Genomic DNA, 22,816 nt, shown 5'->3' on the forward strand with positions numbered 1-22,816 from the left:
CACGAAAACACCAACGGAATTCCCTGCAATGTTGTTGCCCCTCCTGTATGATTGTGAGGGACGACATGCTCAATCAGGAAATCTTGCTCCTTCGTTACTCGGGTGTTTTCTTAGACTCACGTTCGTTAAGCGCCGTGCAATGAACACGAACCTTAAACCCCAACCCCCTAATTAGGTATGTGTCAAACCAATTACCTCACATGGAATTATATTCCACGTCATGTCATGTGGAGTAGGCAAAGCCGAGAAGCGAACGTAGAATTCTTCTTACATTCGATGCTGCAATTTCCGGTTACTTCGGCCTGGATTCGGGATCAGCGATCAAACACTGTAAATCACGATTAAAAATTATTTTTTGATGATGCGGGAGATATCTTTGTTATAAAATGAGGGACACTTAAAACTGCTGGAGTATTTACTCTCTAGTTTTGTTGTTAATTTTTCAGTCATAAAGGTGTGATTGGGTATACTATAGATCTAATTAATTATTTGTGCATTTCTATAACCGTGATAACACTACTGAATATTACCTCAACATTACCTTCACAACAACTACTACACCGCCGAGAACAGGATCTCATCTAAAAAAATAAATATTACCTCAACATTACCTTCACAACAACAAACCACCGAGAACAGGATCTCATCTAAAAAAATTAATATTACCTCAACATTACCTTCACAACAACGACTACACCGCCGAGAACAGGATCTCATCTAAAAAAATAAATATTACCTCAACATTACCTTCACAACAACAAACCGCCGAGAACAGGATCTCATCTAAAAAAATAAATATTACCTCAACATTACCTTCACAACAACTACTACACCGCCGAGAACAGGATCTCATCTAAAAAAATAAATATTACCTCAACATTACCTTCACAACAACAACTATACCACCTAGAACAGGATCTCATCTAAAAAAATTAATATTACCTTAACATTATACCTCAACATTACCTTCACAACACCAAACCACCGAGAACAGGATCTCATCTAAAAAAATTAATATTACCTCAACATTACCTTCACAACGACAACCCCTCGAACAGGATCTCAACTGAAAAAATAAATATTACCACAATTTTATACCTCAACATTACCTTCACAACAACTACACCGCCGAGAACAGGATCTCATCTAAAAAAATAAATATTACCTCAACATTATACCTCAACATTACCTTCACAACAACTACACCACCTAGAACAGGATCTCATCTAAAAAAAAAAATATTACCTCAACATTACCTTCACAACAACTACACTGCCGAGAACAGGATCTCATCTAAAAAAATTAATATTACCTCAACATTATACCTCAACATTACCTTCAAAACAACAACACCGCTGAGAACAGGATCTCATCTAAAAAGATAAATATTACCTCAACATTACCTTCACAACAACAACTACACCGCCTCGAATAGGATCTCATCTAAAAAAATTAATATTACCTCAACATTACCTTCACAACAACAAACCACCGAGAACAGGATCTCATCTGAAAAAATTAATATTACCACAACATTATACCTCAACATTACCTTCACAACAACTACACTGCCAAGAACAGGATCTCATCTAAAAAAATTAATATTACCTCAACATTATACCTCAACATTACCTTCACAACAACAAACCACCGAGAACAGGATCTCATCTAAAAAAATTAATATTACCACAACATTATACCTCAACATTACCTTCACAACAACTACACCGCCAAGAACAGGATCTCATCTAAAAAAATTAATATTACCTCAACATTACCTTCACAACGACACCGCCTCGAACAGGATCTCAACTGAAAAAATAAATATTACCACAACTTTATACCTCAACATTACCTTCAAAACAACAACACCGCTGAGAACAGGATCTCATCTAAAAAGATAAATATTACCTCAACATTACCTTCACAACAACAACTACACCGCCTCGAATAGGATCTCATCTAAAAAAATTAATATTACCTCAACATTACCTTCACAACAACAAACCACCGAGAACAGGATCTCATCTAAAAAAATTAATATTACCACAACATTACCTTCACAACAACAAACCACCGAGAACAGGATCTCATCTAAAAAAATCAATATTACCTCAACATTACCTTCACAACAACAACACCGCCTCGAACAGGATCTCATCTAAAAAAATCAATATTACCTCAACATTACCTTCACAACAACAAACCACCGAGAACAGGATCTCATCTGAAAAAATTAATATTACCACAACATTATACCTCAACATTACCTTCACAACAACTACACCGCCAAGAACAGGATCTCATCTAAAAAAATTAATATTACCTCAACATTACCTTCACAACGACACTGCCTCGAACAGGATCTCAACTGAAAAAATAAATATTACCACAACTTTATACCTCAACATTACCTTCACAACAACTACACCGCCGAGAACAGGATCTCATCTAAAAAATTAATATTACCTCAACATTATACCTCAACATTACCTTCAAAACAATAACACCGCTGAGAACAGGATCTCATCTAAAAAGATAAATATTACCTCAACATTACCTTCACAACAACAACTACACCGCCTCGAATAGGATCTCATCTAAAAAAAATAATATTACCTCAACATTACCTTCACAACAACAAACCACCGAGAACAGGATCTCATCTGAAAAAATTAATATTACCACAACATTATACCTCAACATTACCTTCACAACAACTACACCGCCAAGAACAGGATGTCATCTAAAAAAATTAATATTACCTCAACATTATACCTCAACATTACCTTCACAACAACTACACCACCAAGAACAGGATCTCATCTAAAAAAATTAATATTACCTCAACATTATACCTCAACATTACCTTCACAACAACTACACCGCCAAGAACAGGATCTCATCTAAAAAATTAATATTACCTCAACATTATACCTCAACATTACCTTCACAACAACTACACCGCCTCGAACAGGATCTCATCTAAAAAATTAATATTACCTCAACATTATACCTCAACATTTCCTTCACAACAACTACACCGCTTAGAACAGGATCTCATCTCAAAAAATTAATATTACCTCAACAATATACCTCAACATTACCTTCACAACAACTACACCGCCAAGAACAGGATCTCATCTAAAAAAATTAATATTACCTCAACATTACCTTCACAACAACACCGCCTCGAACAGGATCTCATCTGAAAAAATAAATATTACCACAACATTATACCTCAACATTTCCTTCACAACAACTACACCGCCTAGAACAGGATCTCATCTAAAAAAATTAATATTACCTCAACATTACCTTCACAACGACACCGCCTCGAACAGGATCTCATCTGAAAAAATAAATATTACCACAACTTTATACCTCAACATTACCTTCACAACGACACCACCTCGAACAGGATCTCATCTGAAAAAATAAATATTACCTCAACATTACCTTCACAACAACAACTACACCGCCTCGAATAGGATCTCATCTAAAAAAATTAATATTACCTCAACATTATACCTCAACATTACCTTCACAACAACAACTACACCGCCTAGAACAGGATCTCATCGAAAAAAATAAATACTAGAAGCGAACGTAGAATTCTTCTTGCATTCGCTTCTGACTTTACCGATAACTTGTTCACAACTGTATACGCAATTTCCGGTTACTTCGGCCTGGATTCGGGATCAGTGATCAAACAATGTAAATCACGATTAAAAATTATTTTTTGATGATGCGGGAGATTATCTTTATTAAAATCAGTGGAGGAAATATACACCATGTCTGATATTTGGGTCTTTCATGCCTCCGACGATGCCTTTATCTCCCGGCATGCATCATTCCCCATGACAAAAACCGGAAACAAAAAAAAACCGGAAGCAAAAAGGTCATAGCCAACGACACGGATTCCAAATTGCCAGGGTATTGTGTTGTTGTTGTTTCCTATTCTCTCATGTGCACGCGTTAAGTATGAAGCTCACTACGTTCGCTATTAAGGTGTTGCCATCATCGCACACCGTCCGTCCGTCTCCTTTTTAGACTTCTCCCGCCAAACTGCTGAGTCGATCCGGCTCAAATGTTTCAGCAACGTTCCTCTCCTGATTGGTAATAACAGAAGTTGTTGAGCTTGTTCCAGTCACATGACTTTGAGAAGGTCAAAATGGCCGACTTGGTAAATTTCTTCCAAAACCTTCTTCTCCAGACTCACCAGTCAGAATGATACCGAATCTGGGTTAACACATCAGTGCAGGCTCCTGATGTTAAACTGCCAAGGTCATGCTGATCACGTGACCGGAAGTGTGTCAAAATGGGGGTCCTGCAAATTCCTTCCAAAAATTTCCTGATCCACCAGTCAGAATGTATCAACCACATCAAAATCTGCACTAATTAAGGGGTGCACGGGGCGGGGGGGGCGTGGGGGGATGGTTGAACCCCAAAAATATGTATTTGCTCTCTTCTCATAAACTACACACACAATTTTGATGAAACTTGACCACAAACTTCATCGCCCGTGACGTACCTAAGTTTGTTCACGGTATCAAAAAATTCAGGGTCTAAGGAGGTGTGTGGGGGGTCTGAGTGACTTGCTCCTGATCCAGGTGAGCGCTAGGACAGGTGGTCCTATGTTGTTCTATTACTTTAAGAAGCATCACGATATACGTATATAATTTTGTGTGTTCCTGTGTTTGTCACACTGTATTCGAAAGGTGTTGCTTTATTTTAAGCTCCGAGTGATCTCGTTCCAAGCGTGCAACGAGTTCTTCCATGTCCCTTTATTTGGGCGGTGTCTGGGAACAGACCGCTCGCTGCCTTGATCGTCCCCGAAAGAATTATTTACCCGGGTTAAGTAAATTGATTAGTGGTTTTCCAACTGATACGAATACACCAGCATTTCTTCTTTTAGTAATGGAGCATTTGTACCAATGTTGGATTGTTGAGACTCAATGACAGTCTTGTCTGTAGTTCACTTGGACACTTGAGCTTGCTCAACAAGAATGTCTTCGTCTGATGAAGTCCGATTTACAGTTAATTGTTGTCACAACAGTTGCATTTTGAACACTTATCACCTCATGGGTGATAGGTGTGATGAATTTACTCGGTGTAAACGTTGTGACGTTGATGTCTTTGCAGAATACTCATTTCCCACTTCGTTCTGCAGCAACGACAGAGCGTACATTCACGGAGTGTGCCGCAAATTCGGCTTCACCTCGCAAAGCAGAGGGTGAGATGCATTTGAGTCGTCATCAAATACTACCACTGGAATTGGTGGATGAGGATATTCTTTGTTCTGTGCTTGAAGTTCACGGTTCAGTGAAGTTTGAGATGTTTGATAAACTTTTGTTTGAAACGAGTGGCACTTTTGAAAGGCTTGAGTGACACAAAAAGCGTTGGAAACCAGTGCATGAACATTGTACGTGAACAACCGACTTGAGTGTGAAATGCATGCGAGGACAAACGATAAACTGTGCTTCGTTTGTCTCCCCCTCCTCCCCTCTCAATGATAAATAAATAAATTAAAAATTAAAAAATTCCATCACAACGTAACGTAGAACGGATTGGTTCGCGCGTTTACATTGCACGTTTCAGCGAAATCCCATACGTTGAGTCACCATGTAGCGAGGGAAGCACATATCCGCATGTTATTTCTCTTTAATTCAATGTACTGTTACATTGGTTCAATGTACATTACATTGTTACATGTTACATTGCTCTTAAGGTTCAAGGAACCGGAAGGCCAGATTGCAAGATGGTTGGAAAAGTTGCAGCAGTACGATTTCAGTGTGGTCCATAGAGCCGGTAAGGCTCATGGGAATGCCGATGCGCTCTCTCGACGCCCCTGTCTGGGAGAAAACTGCAGATATTGCACGAGACATGAGGAGAAGGACCAATTGGCAGACACCTCCCCGAAACTCCCAGTCCGTGCGGCCCGGATGGTAGGCCCAACTTTGCCACTAACTGCGGGAGAGGAATTTGGTGGATTGGCATGGAGCACTGCCCAGCGGGAAGACCTCGTGATAGGGCCAGTGTACAAATGGGTCCAGGAAAACAGGAGGCCCAGTGGGGAGGAGATCGCCCCATTCGGAGCGCGAACAAAAGCATACTGGGCTCAGTGGAAGACCCTAGAAATGAGGGACAACATCTTATATCGCAAGTGGGTGGAGATTCCTCCGAACAAACTTCTTGGCTGGTGATAGTCCCTGATGGGTTTAAGACCCAAATTTTGAAACAGGTGCACGGTACCCGCGCCGGCGGCCATTTGGGCAGGACCAAAACAAAATCTCGGGTCCACCGGCGGTTCTATTGGGTTAACATGGGGCACGATGTACAGAACTGGTGTCTAGCATGCGATGTCTGTACTGCAAAAAAGGGACCGCCACAGAGGATGAGGGCCTCACTCCAACTACATCAGGTTGGGGCCCCCCTTGAGCGAGTGGCCATGGACATTTTGGGACCACTGCCCCCCACTCGCCAGGGTAATAAGTACATCCTCGTAATTATGGACTATTTCACCAAATGGCCGGAGGCTTTTGCCCTCCCCAACCAGGAAGGCAGGGGTCGTGGCAAAGGCCTTTGTAGAAGGATTTACATGCCGGTATGGGATTCCGCAGGAGCTGCACACAGACCAGGGACGAAATTTTGAGAGCGAATTACTAAAAGAGGTGTGCAGGCTCCAGGAAATTCGAAAGACACGGACAACGCCCCTGAGACCACAGTCAGATGGCATGGTGGAGAGGTTCAACAGGACTCTGGTCCAACAGTTGGCCCTCTTCACCGCCACTAACCAGGGTGACTGCGACGAACATCTCCCGTACCTCCTGATGGCCTATCGCGCGTCCCAGCACGGGTCTACCACGTGTAGTCCGGCGCTGTTGATGTATGGACGGGAGCTGAGAAGCCCCGTCGATTTGTTGTGCGGTCCGACACCTGAGCGGCTTGATAGGCCCCCGGGGGAGGGCTATGCCCATCGGTTGGAGGAAGGCATGGAGAAGGTCCATGCCTTCGCACGACACCAGCTCCAACAGGCGGGCATAAAGATGAAGCGCAGGTACGACCACCGGAGCCGGGTGAGCAAATACCCACCGGGGACGAAGATTTGGTTCTTTAACCCCCGGCGGAGGAAGGGCAGATGCCCGAAGCTCACCTCACCTTGGCAGGGCCTGGGGGTCGTTCTGGCGCAAATCAGTGACGTGGTCCTAAAAATTAAAATGGGACCACGGGCCCTTCCCCGGATCGTCCACGCGGACCGTCTGAGACCTTACAAGGGCGACCTTACGCCCTCATGGATATGTCTTGCTGGAGGAGTCGGTGCTGGAACAAGCCGCTCCCGCAGAGGCGCAAGGCTCGCAGAGCCTTGCAAAGAGTTCACGAGCCCAGTAGGGAGGGATGAAGTCCCTCCTGCGAATAAGGATTTGAAGACAGAGACAGACTTTGGATGTGTAGAAGGGACGTAGTTTAGCTACGTAGTGTTAAAAGGAACGTGCTGTAGTGTAAGAGACGACGTGGGAGCACGAGTGAGTTAGGGGAGGTAGTAAGAAGGATGGCAGAATTCAGCGGTGAGTGTGTTGAAGAGTTGTGGGTTGTGGATAGGAAACATGTGCTTGGTGAGTGAGTGAGGCCAGTGGGTCTGAGTGAATGCAGCGAATGTGGAACGCATGGTGCGATGAGTGATTGGGGGGAGGAGTGACTCCCGCCCAAGGGACCCCGGAGTCAGTGTAGACTGAGTTAGTGGGTTAGTCAAATTAACAAAAATGGAAGTCGTTTTGTTGTTGGTGGAAAAGTAGGCTCGAAACCCGTTTGGAGGGGTGCAGGAGCCCTGTTGACTGGCTGGGAGCGTGGCTGCGAAAGGTGAGTATCGCTGAGTGGGTACCTCGGGCACCAGGCTAGTCGGCCGTAGTCGGCCAAGGGCCCATGGGGGGCCGGGATAGCGTAGTGAGCCCGGGGCGCCATTCGCCGCGTAGGCAGTGTTGTGGGCACGGGTGACCCTCGGAAAGGGGCCCGGGAAGCCAGCCTGCCACGTGAGCGTTTCAGGGGAGTCGCCAGGGGGCACTCCCCGGTGTTTAGGGAGCTGGTAGGCTCGGAGGCAGTGTAGTGCCCGGGGGTGCCATCGTAGGAGAATCGGCAGAGGGTCGTGCCTGCCAAGGGAGCCACGTGTCCCAACCATGAAACCGTGTGAGGGCACGGAAAGAAAATTGGGGGGCAAGGCCCGAAATTGTAAGGACACCAACACAGGCGACGGGAATCTGGGTTGTTAGAACCAATAGCTTAAGCGAGAGGCGCTTGTTGAAAGCCCCGGGGTAGTTTAAAGGTTAATGGTTAGGGTAGATGAGGAGATGTACCCCTCTGCACCATCCATCCCTTCGCTCTGGACCCACTTTGGGTTCGATCGCTGAAGTCTGGGGAGGCCATCCTGAGGCTTGAATTGGGCCTCGACACAGGACGCTAGACCTCCCTCATTCCCCTCCGGGACGGGAACGTTGGGGTTGGGAGTAGGCTAGGACGATAGGTTAGCCGAACAAGGACGATAAAGGGGGTTAGGGGACGATTTATAGTGGGGAAGTAAAAATAAAAACAACAAAAAAATAAGTTGGGGCTAAATTGGGTTTGACAAATTAAGGGAGTGGGTATGTACAGTGACAGGCAAAGGCAATAGGTGGGAGGGAGACAGGTAGGTAGGTCTGAGCCCGCCTTCTGAGTGGCCAGCACCACCGTACTCCCTCCACCAACCTCCATCTCAAGGCAAAAGGCAGGCCTGCTTCATCTGTTGGCTGTGTTACTTCAAGGCCTGTGCCGGCCAACTTCATCGGCAGCTGTTGTTTTGCTGCGAGGCCTATACCGGCCGGATCGTCTGCAGCTGCTGTGCTTCAAGGCCTGTGCCGGCCAGTTCGTCCGCCGGCTGTGTTTGCCTGCAGCGGCCTTGTTCTGCAGGCTGTGTTTGCCTGCTCACCTTTGCCATGCCATGCCCACTGCCCTGTTCACCAGCCCCGTTCAACCTTGCTTTGCCCCCCCTGTTCATTTCCATGTGCGCCAGGATCATCAAGCAACAGTTTGCAAGCTGCAGGGACTGCCCTGCTGGCAGCTACAACACGGGCCTGCATTGAGCAGTCCGTGCACCGTTTTGTTGCTTGCGTCAGTGCCCGTTCAGTGTTCTGCAGGGACTGCCTTGCAGGCAGCCGCACCAGGAGACTGCGTTTGTGCAGCCCATGCACCGTTGTGGTTCACTGTGTTCATTTTCAAAGGGGGAGGCCTTGGACTGTGTGTGAGCAGCCGGCCACGTTCCCTGTCACCTGCATTGTTTGAGCCAGAGACTGCATGCGAGCAGCCTGGCTCCCTGCTAACTGCTTTCTTTTTGCAGAGTCCATTGATCCTGGGCCATGGTTTAGTGTGAAGTTTGTAAGGTTAAGATGTACTGTAAATATGAGTGTGCCCCCGGCATGTCTATCTAGCGCCGGCAATTTTATTTAAGTCGTCTGAGTGAGTGGGTTTGTTTAGTTAGTTACTCAGCTCTCAGGTTATTTATTTTGGGGACACGAATACCATGAATGTCGCACTCAGGGATCTGAAGGTAAAACGTACTAGGGGAGAACTACACATGATGGCACACGAGAATTTGACGACTCGGGACGAGTCTGTAAAAAGGGGAGGGGGTAGTGTTACGGCTGTGGAAATTCGCAAACCACCATCCAGGTCCCGCAGGTGAGATATCTCTGGAAGTACATGTGTAGTTAGCCCCAAACCCGTTGTTTAGAGGGAATTAATGTGATTCATTCGGGCTGCGACGCTTTGAGATAGGCTTTTTCTGTTCTATCTTTATTTTGAACCAACCACGTCACAACCATCAACCACAACGCCGCTTCACAACAACCACAACCACACCTGCCTCTCAACAACCACGCCATCCTCACCACTCCACCAGCAACCGTCAACATCTCCACGAACACGTCCACGGAGGGGACGTGGACTGGAGGTGCCGCTCTGCCAGCTGTGTCGCGTGGACCTGCGCGTTCGTACAAGGAGCGCCAGAGAGAGCTCGCCCACCATCGCACCGCGAGGGTGCAGGTAACCTGCAACGGTCTCGTGGGACTCGTTCGGTCTGCCAAGTCCCACGCCATAAAGGCCCACAGGCCCCTTCTGCCCCCTTGTCTTTGAGGGTGGCCTTTTCTTTTGTTTTTTTTGAATGGATCTTGTGGCGCCGTGTCTTGTAAAGTAAAACTGTATAAGTGTTGCTGTGTGTTTGCGTATTCGGTTTGCCCTGCATTGTTGTTTTTGTTTTTAAATTGATATATGTGTGCTCTTCGTGTGTCGTGTAAATAAAGTTCATTATGTTGAATTGTTCCCCGTTTCGCTGCGTCCTTTCCTTCGTTTGAATCTCCATCTTGCTTCACGTAAAGGGTTTGTGGTGGGCTTAATACGCCCGATAATTAATCGGAACCGTCGAGGCCGACGATAACACCGCTCGGTTATCCCGATAGCACGGAACGAACCGCTTAAGCGGCCCGTGTCCGGAGTCGACCTGCGGCGAGGTGCGATCGCCCGGTCTACCATCCGCGTGGGTACTTAGGTAGGTCGAGTTTGGCGAACAGCCCTATCCCACGCGGGTGGCCGATTGGCACGATCGTGGTGAGGCCGAAAGGCCCACCCGTGACTAGTTCCCGGCGTTAGTCTGAGAGGGTCACGACAGAATTGTCCGTCCGGTGGGCGACGTGCCGCGATTCGAGTCACGTGGCTCATCGCACGCCGGCGGGCGCGAATTCGCAACAGTACTATTTTTCTTTAATTTATCAATCATGGCTGAGTGTTTCTCAGCATGATCATGGCTGATCGGAACAAAATGAATTTATTAAATACCTTTCATTTCTCAATCCCTTTCAGATGAGGCATCAAATTGAAGTTTATATGTACACGAGCAAATACCACCCGTCGCTTTGCTGACGGGAATAATAAATGGGGGGGGAGAGAAAAAGGGCGCAAGAGAGGGAAAGAGAGCGGGGAGACTGAAGTGGTTAAGGGGAAAGGAGAAAGGAGGGATGGGGGATCGAGGAGGGTGAGGAGGGGTGGGGTGCAAAGGGGTGGGGAAGAGAAGACAGTGTGAGGTGAGGGGAAGGGAAGGCAGACATGCAGTGGAGCGTTAATTACGATTCATCCTGTTTCATCAAATTTATTCTGCATGGAATAACAGGGAAGAGGGAAACAAAATAATGTCTGAAATCCATTCTCTACCGCTCATACTATAAACACCGCTCGGATATAAACACCGCTCGGACGCGTCCGGCGACGAACACCACCCGGACACATCCAGAGACAAACACCACCCGGACATTTCCGCAGACAAACACCGTACAGACATAACAACCCTCCGGATATGTGGAGAGGAGATGCTGGAGGTGGGTACTTCATTGTATTGGAAGGGCGTAGAGCAAGGATTGGAGAGAGAGAGAGTCATCGGGGTGGGGGAGTTAGCATAAAGAACATGTCAAGCTGAATGAACAACACACACACACACACACACACACACACACACACACACACACACACACACACACACACACACACACACACACACACACACACACACACACACACACACACACAAACACACACACACACACACACACTCACACACACACACACACACACACACACACACACACACACACACACACACACACACACACACATGCTTGGCCGATATCGGCAATTTTTTGGGAAACGACAGGTTGGAGTCAGTGTGATTACCAACTGTAGTACTTATTGTGTACAACCCAGAAACCTTGAGTACCTTTCACCGAAAACCGAAACGTTACATTTATATCGACATTTCAGGGAGATGTTCACAAACATTATTCTTTATAAACAGCTGTGTGTGATGGGTGGAAAAAAAATTGCCTCGGTAATTTAGCAAACACATCAATACAGCAAATCGGGTGTTATCTCACAACAACTCGCTCAGGGTGACGGAGCACGAACCACTCACTCAGGGTGACGGAGCACGAACCACTCCCTCAGGGTGATGGAGCATGAATCACTCGCTCATGGTGAAGGTGCACGAACCACTCTCTTAGGTTGACGGAGCATGAACCACTCACTCAGGGTGAAGGTGCACGAACCACTCACTCAGGGTGACGGAGCATGAACCACTCACTCAGGGTGACGGAGCACGAACCACTCGCTCAGGGTGACGGAGAATGAACCACTCACTCAGGGTGTAGGTGCACGAACCACTTGCTTAGAGTGACGGAGCACGAACCACTCGCTCAGGGTGATGGAGCACGAACCACTCGCTCAGGGTAAGGGAGCATGAACCACTCGTTCAGGGTGACAGAGCACGAACCACTCGCTTAGGGTGACGGAGCATGAATCACACGCTCAGGGCGATGCAGCTTAATGCAGAACAACCCTGGAGACATCACAAAGTTCAATCTCCCATGAAATAAACATGACAGAAAATCCGCCATTTTACATGCTCGTCTGTGTTCCTCACGTGTTACATCGGTTCGGGTCCGCACAAACGTTATAACTTTTTTTGAAACATCCGTTTTTCACGAGATTAGCTTTGATTCCTTGCAGAGCACCTCGCGAAACTTCCGAAAATAGACACAGATATGGCAGATGCTGTTGATAGGCAGTCCTTCTGGGGGACAGGGCGTGAGACGTCTCGCACAGAATGCATTAAATCATATAGCTCAATAAAGCTGGTTAATTTTGTGACGTTCCTAAATTTTTTGTCACTCAATATAACTCTCCAAACAGAAGAAAAAGGTAAGTTTAATGCTTTGGAAATTTCACATTTTCTTGTGTGTGTGTGTATGGAGAAGGAGGGAACATCGCCTTGCTTGCTTAAAGTAAACAGGTATATCGGCTTAGTTATAACTTATCAGACTCGTTATATATATATATATATATATATATATATATATATATATATATATATATATATATATATATATATATATTGTTGCGGATTTCGCGCCCGCCGGCGTGCGAACGGCCACGTAACTCGAATCGCGGCACGTCGCCCACCGGACGGACAATCCAGTCGTGACCCTCTCGGACTAACGCCGGGAACCAGTCACGGGTGGACCTTTCGGTCTCACCGCGATCGAGCCAATCAGCCCCCACGTGGGATAGGGTTGCTCGCCAAATTCGAACTACCTAAGTACCCACGCGGAGGGTAGACCGGGCGATCGCACCTCGCCGCAGGTCGACTTTGGACACGGGCCACTTAAGCGACCCGTTCCGTACTATCAGAATAACCGAGCGGTGTTATCGTCGACCTCGACGGTTCGATTAATTATCGGGCGTATTCAGCCCACTACCAACCCTTTACGTGAAGCAAGATGGGGATTCAATGGGGGAAAAGACGAAGCGAAGCGGGAGAACAGTTCAACAATAAAGCACATTTATTCGCGGCACACGGGAAGCACACAAATACAATTCCACCAAAAGCACACAAAAAAAAAGAAAACACAATTCCATTTACACAAAAAGCAAACATAAAAGTGAAAACACAGTGCAGAGCTAATACCGACTACCGAGCACACGGCAACACTTATACAATTCTACTTCACAGACGGCGCCGACAACACATACCCAAAACCAAGGAAAAGAAATCCCCCAAGAATGAGGTAGGCCTGGGGCCGAGACCGGGTCGGGCCTACCCGTCTGGTGATGAGACGCGGAGCGGCGATGGCCCCGCAACCCGCGGGCCTCGTGGACAGTGCCTGGCAGGGGGTGGGAACGGGGCCCCCTTGGTCGCACTATCTCAGCGCGGGGGGAAACAGGAGGGGGTTGCTGATGCTCGGGGTATAGAGGAGCTTTATTATGTGCGACGAGCCTCTCCACCTCGGCCAGGTCGCGCTGTCGGCCTCCCTCGGGTGCAGCTTCCTGCACGACGCGAGCACCCCCTCGTCTGGTGTCGCCGCCTTTCCACAGCTCCGTCCCCTCCGTTCCGACTCCAACGCACACGACGAGCAGCTCCACCGCCCGCGAAGTCTTGACCCTCTGCTTCCGACTCTCCTCTTCTTGACTCTCCGACCCACGCTCTGACTGACGAACACGGTCCTTTTATCCCCCCGTAACTTCGCCTTTGACCCCCTCCCTTTGACCTTTCACCTCGCTCCCCATTGGCCCGAGAAAAAGTGGGCGTGAAGGCTTTTTGATCCACAAATTTGCATATATCGATCGTTCTGGAGGCGGGGCCAATTCGCCCCTCGCTCACCGATTGGACGGCAAAAAGTGGGCGTGTGTCGTTTTTGATCCGTTTTTGAAGCAGAAAATCCGTGGTTTTGTACACGCTGTTCGACGCGCGTTCTGCATGAGTCCAACACCGGTACCCACAGCGGGGCAAGAACGGTGGCGATGCTACGGTTGTGAGGTGTGCGTGAAGGTCGTGGCGGTTGTGGTGAAGCGGTGGTTGTGGTCGGTGGTTGATGTTGTGGTTGTGATCATGGCGGTTGGTCCAAAATAAAGATAGTAAAAGAAAAACGGCTATCCTGAAGAGTCGCAGCTCGCATAAATGACATGTATTCCCACTAGACAACGGGTTTGGGCCTAACTACACATGCACTTACCGAGATACCTCACCTAAGGGACCTGAATGGTGGTTTGCGAATCTGGTAACCACAACACTACCCCCTTCCCTTTTTACAGACTCGTCCCGAGTCGTCAAATTTTCGTGTGCCATCATGTGTAGTTTTCCCCTAGTACACTTTACCTACGGATCCCTGATTGCGACATTCATGGTATTCGTGTCCCCAAAATAAATAACCTGAGGGCTGCGTAACTACCTAAACAAACTCACTCACACGGACGACTTAAATAAAATTGCCGGCGCTAAGACATACATGCCGGGGGGCGCACTCATATTTACAGTACATCTTACCTTAACTTACAAATTTTACACTAAACCATGGCCCAGGATCATTGAACTCTGCAAAAGAAAGCAGTTAGCAGGGAGCCAGGCTGCCCGCATGCAGTCTCTGGCTCAAAACAATGCAGGTGACAGGGAACGTGGCTGGCTGCTCACACGCAGTCCAAGGCCTTCCCTTTTGAACTGAACTCAGTGAACCACAACGGTGCTTGGGCTGCACAACGCAGTCTCCGTGCCAGCTCAAGTGGCACACGCAATGAACACAACGAATGGATGCATGAACGGTTTGAACTGAATGCAGTGAACCACAACGGTGCATGGGCTGCACAACGCAGTCTCCGTGCCAGCTCAAGTGGCACACGCAATGAGCACAACGAATGAATGGATGAATGGATGGACGCAAAACACGGTGCACGGGCTGCCACTGCAGGCCCGTGTTGTAGCTGCCAACAGGGCAGTTCTCGCAGCTTGCAAACTGTTGCCTTGATCCTGGCGCACATGGAAATGAACAGGGGGGGGGCAAAGCAAAATTGAACGGGGCTGGTGAACATGGGCAGTGGGCATGGCATGGCAAAGGTGCAGGCAACACAGCCCGCAGAATAAGGCCGCTGCAGGCAAACTCAGCCCGCAGAACCAGGCCGGCACAGGCCTCGAAGAAAAACAGCCAGCAGATGAACTGGCCGGCACAGGCCTTGCAGTAACACAGCCAGCAGATGAAGCTGGCCAGCTTTTGCCGTCAGTGGAAGTTGGTGGAGGGAGTGCGGTGGTGCTGGCCACTTGGAAGGCGGGCTCGGACCTACCTACCCGTCTCCCTCCCAACCTATCGCCTTTGCCTGTCACTGTACATACCCACTCCCTTAATTTGTCAAACCCCAATTTAGCCCCAACTTATTTTTTTGTTGTTTTTATTTTTACTCCCGACTATAAATCGTCCCCTAACCCCCTTTATCGTCCTTGTTCGGCTAACCTATTCTGTCACCTAGCCTACTCCCAACCCCTACGTTCCCTTCCCGGAGGGGAATAAGGGAGAGCTAACATCCCGTGTCGAGGCCCAACGAAGCCTCAGAATGGCCTCCCCAGAGTTCGGCGATCTAACCCAAAGTGGGTCCAGCGGCCCACAACGACAGCGAGGGGATGGATGGTGCGGAGGGGTACATCTCCTAATCTACCCTAACCATTTAACTGCTAAACTACCCCGGGGCTTTCAACAAGCGCCTCTCGCTTAAACTATTGGTTCTAACAACCCAGATTCCCGTCGCCTGTGTTGGTGTCCTTACAATTTCGGGCCTCGCCCCCCAATTTTCTCTCCGTGCCCTCACACGGTCTCCTGGCTGGGACACGTGGCTCCCTTTGGCAGGCACGACCCTCTGCCGAATCTCCCGCTATGGCACCCCCGGGCACTACACTGCCTCCGAGCCTACCAGCTCCCTAACACCGGGGAGTGCCCCCATGGCACCTCCCCTGAAACGCACACGTGGCAGGCCGGCCTCCCGGGCCCCTTTCCGAGGGTCACCCGTGCCCACAACACTGCCCACGCGGCTAATGGCGCCCCGGGCCCCGCACCAAGCAGGCGCACCCGTGCCCACTACTCTATCCCGGCCCCCCATGGGCCCATGGCCTACCGCGGCCGACTAGCCTGGTGCCCGGGGTACCCACTCAGCGATACTCACCTTTCGCAGCCACGCTCCCAAGCCCGTCAACAGGGCTCCTGCACCCCTCCAAATGGGTCTCGAGCCTACTTTCCCACCAACAACAAAACGACCTCCATTTTTCAATTTGACTAACCCAACTGATTCAATCTACACTGACCCCGGGGGTCCCTTGGGCGGGAGTCACTCCTCCCCCCAATCACTCATCGCACCATGCATTCCCCATTCGCTCCACTCACACAGACCCGCTGGCCTCACTCACTCAACAAGTACTCACCTCACAACTTACCAACAACTCTTCAACACACACACCACTGAACTCTGCCATCCTTCTAACTACATCCCCTAACTAACTCGTGCTCCCACGTCGTCCCTTACACTATAGCACGTTCCATTTAACACTACGTAGCTAAACTACGTCCCCTCTACACATTCACAAGTCTGTCCATGTCTCCAAATAAATCATTTTATTCCCCAACCTAAATCTGGCTACAATCCCTCTAACTAATCCATTCCACGGACTCCATGAGGACTTACCCCTGCCTCATGAAGTCGGTCTAACTAAGCTAACCCTTCCCCCTAACTAGTTTTCATCCTGTGCCCAGGTAAGGGGGTCTTCCACCCCTTGCCCAGGAATCCTGTACACCCGAAAGTGAGGCTTGCTTTTTTTTTATTTTTTTTTCCATGCGCAGCACCTGCGCGGCAACTCAGAGCTCGCGCACTTTACACCTGCCCGTGACGTCATGCAGCTGCACGTGTTCCTCGTCCCTCCTTGGACGCTACCATCCGGCAGAGATACCCCTCCTGCCGGATTCCAACCCCACGTGCAGCCATGACGTCACCGTGCGCATAAAAAAAAACAAGCCCCACGTCTCGAGGGGTTTCCCACGCGAACACATGTGCTTTGCCCGTTGGAGCTGAACACACACGATCGCGTGGAGAACCCGTCCGGTCCAAATCCATTTACCTGCCTAAACTTTGTCCGTCCGCGGGATCGGCAAATCCACCGCGTGCGTTTCCGGACCGGGGCTTCACTCTCGCAAGCGAGCACGTGGTGGTCTCGTGCGTTGCACAGCACGGACCGCGTGCTCACTGCTGGGCGAACCCGGCACGGTGCCCGAAACAACTACAGCCGCTACTCGGCTTTCTCTCCTCTGTCGCCGTCTCCGTCTCCATTCAACCCACGCACACCTGCGTGTTACGACGCACACAGTCCACTCCATCACATTCACACCGGGAGATGCGGCTGCGTGCTCCCGCATGCCAACCGACATCTCCCTCACATACCGCTCTCTCACACACACGGTCTCCCTGGCACATAGCGACCTTGCACACGGCCGTTCACTCACGCGTGCCTCACTACTCACACAAACCATACTACTCACACGTGGAGCTCCATTCACTCGCGCGGGGGCACTCACCCGCGGTGCCTCACCCACGCACGCGAGGGCACTCAACCGCTGTGCCTCATCCACACACCGTGCCTCACTCATACACGCGGGGGCACTCACCCGCGGTACCTCACTCATACACACGGCGACACTCACACACGCGGTCTCTTCCACACAACGTCCCTCACTCATACACGCGGGGGCACTCAACCGCGGTGCCTCATCCACACACGGCGTGCTGGGAAGCACGCACTCCGGCACCATACCACTCACACGTGGTGCCTCACTCATACTGGCCGTTTCACTCACACACACGGCCTCACTCACACACGGTGCCTCACCCACGCACGGCGTGCTGGGAAGCACGTACTCTGGCACCATCGCCACCACACCACTCACACACGGGGTCGCTTCCACACACGGGGACGCACTCACGCCTTGCACCACACACACAGGGACAACCACACTGGGGATTCGTGTCCCCACAAGGGTCTCCGGGGCCTCTACACCCCCCAAGCTCTCCGTGCACCCGTCCACAGCACTCGTCCCCTCAACCTCGCAAAGCACGACCGAACTCACCTGGTCGTGACTCGCCTCAAGGGGGCATACTCCCTCCCCTCGTTCCTGGAGGAGGCCATCCAGCTGCTCGCACCGGGTCCCTACACGCTCCGCGAGCTCACCCCCATTATCCTCCACTACCTCCGTGTGTGTGTGTGCGTCACTTACCCCGTCCTCACCGTGCAGTCTCTCCTCTATCGTTCCCTTCCCGGCTACCGTCACTGCCAACTCTTCACCCTTTACCTCCCTTGTCTCAACTATTATTTCCTTTGTCACGGCCTTCATGCCCGCCTGCAGGCATCGGCCCATGTTCTGCGTCTCACCCCGGAACTTTTTCATCTCTTCCCTCATTTGCTGTGTATTCGCATCCATCGTCGTTTTCACTTCATTTGTATTCGTATCCATCTTTTCACCCATTTTTTGTGTATACGCATCCATCGTCGTTTTCACTTCATTCATTTGTTTGTTCATTGCCGCCAGCATGGCGCATAGCTGGGCCATGTTGGATGCACTCAGCTGAGCCGTTTCGGCAAGGGTTGGGGAAGGGTCTTGGTGGAGAGGGGGGGGGGAGGTGTCATACACCGCGGCCGCTGCCGCACCCACCTCAGGCCCTGGGTTCAGTTGGGCGAGTCCATGTTCCTGCACAATCAACATTTCCTACTCGGGGATTCCATCCTGGACCATGGACTCTACATTACTACACATATACATTTCTAATACCCCCGGCTCCCGCTCGCCTTGAGACGCCATCTTGCTTCTCGTGAAGGGTTAATTTGCTCGCTCGTAATTTGGAGGGAATCGGGGGTCGCTTCTCTCACCCCTGGACCGATTCCCGTAAATTTAGCCGGACACAGGAGAGCCCGTTTTCCTGTTCTCCGATACCAGTGCCGCGAGGAGGGCGATGAATTTGTATCCCACTCCTGACACCAGTGTTGCGGATTTCGCGCCCGCCGGCGTGCGAACGGCCACGTAACTCGAATCGCGGCACGTCGCCCACCGGACGGACAATCCAGTCGTGACCCTCTCGGACTAACGCCGGGAACCAGTCACGGGTGGACCTTTCGGTCTCACCGCGATCGAGCCAATCAGCCCCCACGTGGGATAGGGTTGCTCGCCAAATTCGAACTACCTAAGTACCCACGCGGAGGGTAGACCGGGCGATCGCACCTCGCCGCAGGTCGACTTTGGACACGGGCCACTTAAGCGACCCGTTCCGTACTATCAGAATAACCGAGCGGTGTTATCGTCGACCTCGACGGTTCGATTAATTATCGGGCGTATTCAGCCCACTACCAACCCTTTACGTGAAGCAAGATGGGGATTCAATGGGGGAAAAGACGAAGCGAAGCGGGAGAACAGTTCAACAATAAAGCACATTTATTCGCGGCACACGGGAAGCACACAAATACAATTCCACCAAAAGCACACAAAAAAAAAGAAAACACAATTCCATTTACACAAAAAGCAAACATAAAAGTGAAAACACAGTGCAGAGCTAATACCGACTACCGAGCACACGGCAACACTTATACAATTCTACTTCACAGACGGCGCCGACAACACATACCCAAAACCAAGGAAAAGAAATCCCCCAAGAATGAGGTAGGCCTGGGGCCGAGACCGGGTCGGGCCTACCCGTCTGGTGATGAGACGCGGAGCGGCGATGGCCCCGCAACCCGCGGGCCTCGTGGACAGTGCCTGGCAGGGGGTGGGAACGGGGCCCCCTTGGTCGCACTATCTCAGCGCGGGGGGAAACAGGAGGGGGTTGCTGATGCTCGGGGTATAGAGGAGCTTTATTATGTGCGACGAGCGTCTCCACCTCGGCCAGGTCGCGCTGTCGGCCTCCCTCGGGTGCAGCTTCCTGCACGACGCGAGCAACCCCTCGTCTGATGTCGCCGCCTTTCCACAGCTCCGTCCCCTCCGTTCCGACTCCAACGCACACGACGAGCAGCTCCACCGCCCGCGAAGTCTTGACCCTCTGCTTCCGACTCTCCTCTTCTTGACTCTCCGACCCACGCTCTGACTGACGAACACGGTCCTTTTATCCCCCCGTAACTTCGCCTTTGACCCCCTCCCTTTGACCTTTCACCTCGCTCCCCATTGGCCCGAGAAAAAGTGGGCGTGAAGGCTTTTTGATCCACAAATTTGCATATATCGATCGTTCTGGAGGCGGGGCCAATTCGCCCCTCGCTCACCGATTGGACGGCAAAAAGTGGGCGTGTGTCGTTTTTGATCCGTTTTTGAAGCAGAAAATCCGTGGTTTTGTACACGCTGTTCGACGCGCGTTCTGCATAAGTCCAACACCGGTACCCACAGCGGGGCAAGAACGGTGGCGATGCTACGGTTGTGAGGTGTGCGTGAAGGTCGTGGCGGTTGTGGTGAAGCGGTGGTTGTGGTCGGTGGTTGATGTTGTGGTTGTGATCATGGCGGTTGGTCCAAAATAAAGATAGTAAAAGAAAAACGGCTATCCTGAAGAGTCGCAGCTCGCATAAATGACATGTATTCCCACTAGACAACGGGTTTGGGCCTAACTACACATGCACTTACCGAGATACCTCACCTAAGGGACCTGAATGGTGGTTTGCGAATCTGGTAACCACAACAATATGTATATATATATATATATATATATATATATATATATATATATATATATATATATATATATATATATATATATATATATATATATATATTGTTGCGGTCTTCGCGCCCGCCGGCGTGCGACGGCCACGTAACTCGAATCGCGGCACGTCGCCCACCGGACGGACAATCCAGTCGTGACCCTCTCGGACTAACGCCGGGAACCAGTCACGGGTGGACCTTTCGGTCTCACCGCGATCGAGCCAATCAGCCCCCGCGTGGGATAGGGTTGCTCGCCAAATTCGAACTACCTAAGTACCCACGCGGAGGGTAGACCGGGCGATCGCACCTCGCCGCAGGTCGACTTCGGACACGGGCCACTTAAGCGACCCGTTCCGTACTATCAGAATAACCGAGCGGTGTTATCGTCGACCTCGACGGTTCGATTAATTATCGGGCGTACTCAGCCCACTACCAACCCTTTACGTGAAGCAAGATGGGGGTTCAATGGGGAAAAAGACGAAGCGAAGCGGGAAAACAGTTCAACAATAAAGCACATTTATTCGCGGCACACGGGAAGCACACAAATACAATTCCACCAAATGCACACAAAAAAAAGAAAACACAATTCCATTTACACAAAAAGCAAACATAAAAGTGAAAACACAGTGCAGAGCTAATACCGACTACCGAGCACACGGCAACACTTATACAATTCTACTTCACAGACGGCGCCGACAACACATACCCAAAACCAAGGAAAAGAAATACCTCAAGAATGAGGTAGGCCTGGGGCCGAGACCGGGTCGGGCCTACCCGTTTGGTGATGAGACGCGGAGCGGCGATGGCCCCGCAACCCGCGGGCCTCGTGGACAGTGCCTGGCAGGGGGGTGGGAACGGGGCCCCCTTGGTCGCACTATCTCAGCGCGGGGGGAAACAGGAGGGGTCTTGCTGATGCTCGGGGTATAGAGGATCTTTATTATGTGCGACGAGCGTCTCCACCTCGGCCAGGTCGCGCTGCCGGCCTCCCTCGGGCGCGCAGCTCCTTGCACGACGCGAGCACCCTTCGTCCGACTCGCCGCCTCTCCACAGCTCGTCCCCTCCGTTCCGACTCCAACGCACACGACGAGCAGCTCCACCGCCCGCGAAGTCTTGACTCTCTGTTCCGACTCCTTCGCCTCGTTCCGACTCCTTCGCCTCCGTTCTGCTGACTCTTTCGCTCCGACTTTTACGACTCCTTTGACTGACGAACACCGTCCTTTTATCCCCCCGTAACTTCGCCTTTGACCCCCTCCCTTTGACCTTTCACCTCGCTCCCCATTGGCCCGACAAAAAGTGGGCGTGAAGGCTTTTTGATCCACAAATTTGCATATATCGATCGCCCTGGGGGCGGGGCCAATTCGCCCCTCGCTCACCGATTGGACGGCAAAAAGTGGGCGTGTGTCGTTTTCGATCCGTTTTTGAAGCAGAAAATCCGTGATTTTGTACACGCTGGTCAACGTGCGCCCTACACGAGTCCAGCATCGGTGCCCATGAGTGGCGCGAGATGACGGTGATGCGATGGTGGCGAGTTGTGACGGTAAAGGTCATGGCGGTTGTGGTGAAGCGGTGGTTGTGGTCGGTGGTTGATGTTGTGGTTGTGATCATGGCGGTTGGTCCAAAATAAAGATAGTAAAAGAAAAACGGCTATCCTGAAGAGTCGCAGCACGTATAAATGACATGTATTCCCACTAGACAACGGGTTTGGGCCTAAC

At 50.3% G+C, this 22,816-nt stretch overlaps 1 protein-coding gene across 8 annotated transcripts in view; it reads left to right on the forward strand.

Annotated features, from left to right (window-relative positions):
• The window catches only part of LOC147007858 (3'-5' RNA helicase YTHDC2-like), a 91,489-nt gene that overhangs the window by 707 nt on the left and 67,966 nt on the right, over nucleotides 1–22,816 (forward strand). For all 8 annotated transcript variants that reach the window (XR_015053833.1, XM_085866263.1, XM_085866269.1 and 5 more), the window contains one exon: nucleotides 5,146–5,236. Coding sequence is in view for 6 of the 8 variants with exons in the window: in XM_085866263.1 (XP_085722389.1) it covers nucleotides 5,146–5,236 (91 nt within the window). In the remaining 2 variants the exon portion in view is untranslated. The remainder of the gene's footprint in view (nucleotides 1–5,145; nucleotides 5,237–22,816) is intronic.

The sequence above is a fragment of the Eptatretus burgeri genome, chromosome 24, assembly GCF_056783735.1.
Source record: "Eptatretus burgeri isolate ZD-2024b chromosome 24, Ebu_testis_v1, whole genome shotgun sequence".
Taxonomy (NCBI): Eukaryota; Metazoa; Chordata; class Myxini; order Myxiniformes; family Myxinidae; genus Eptatretus; species Eptatretus burgeri.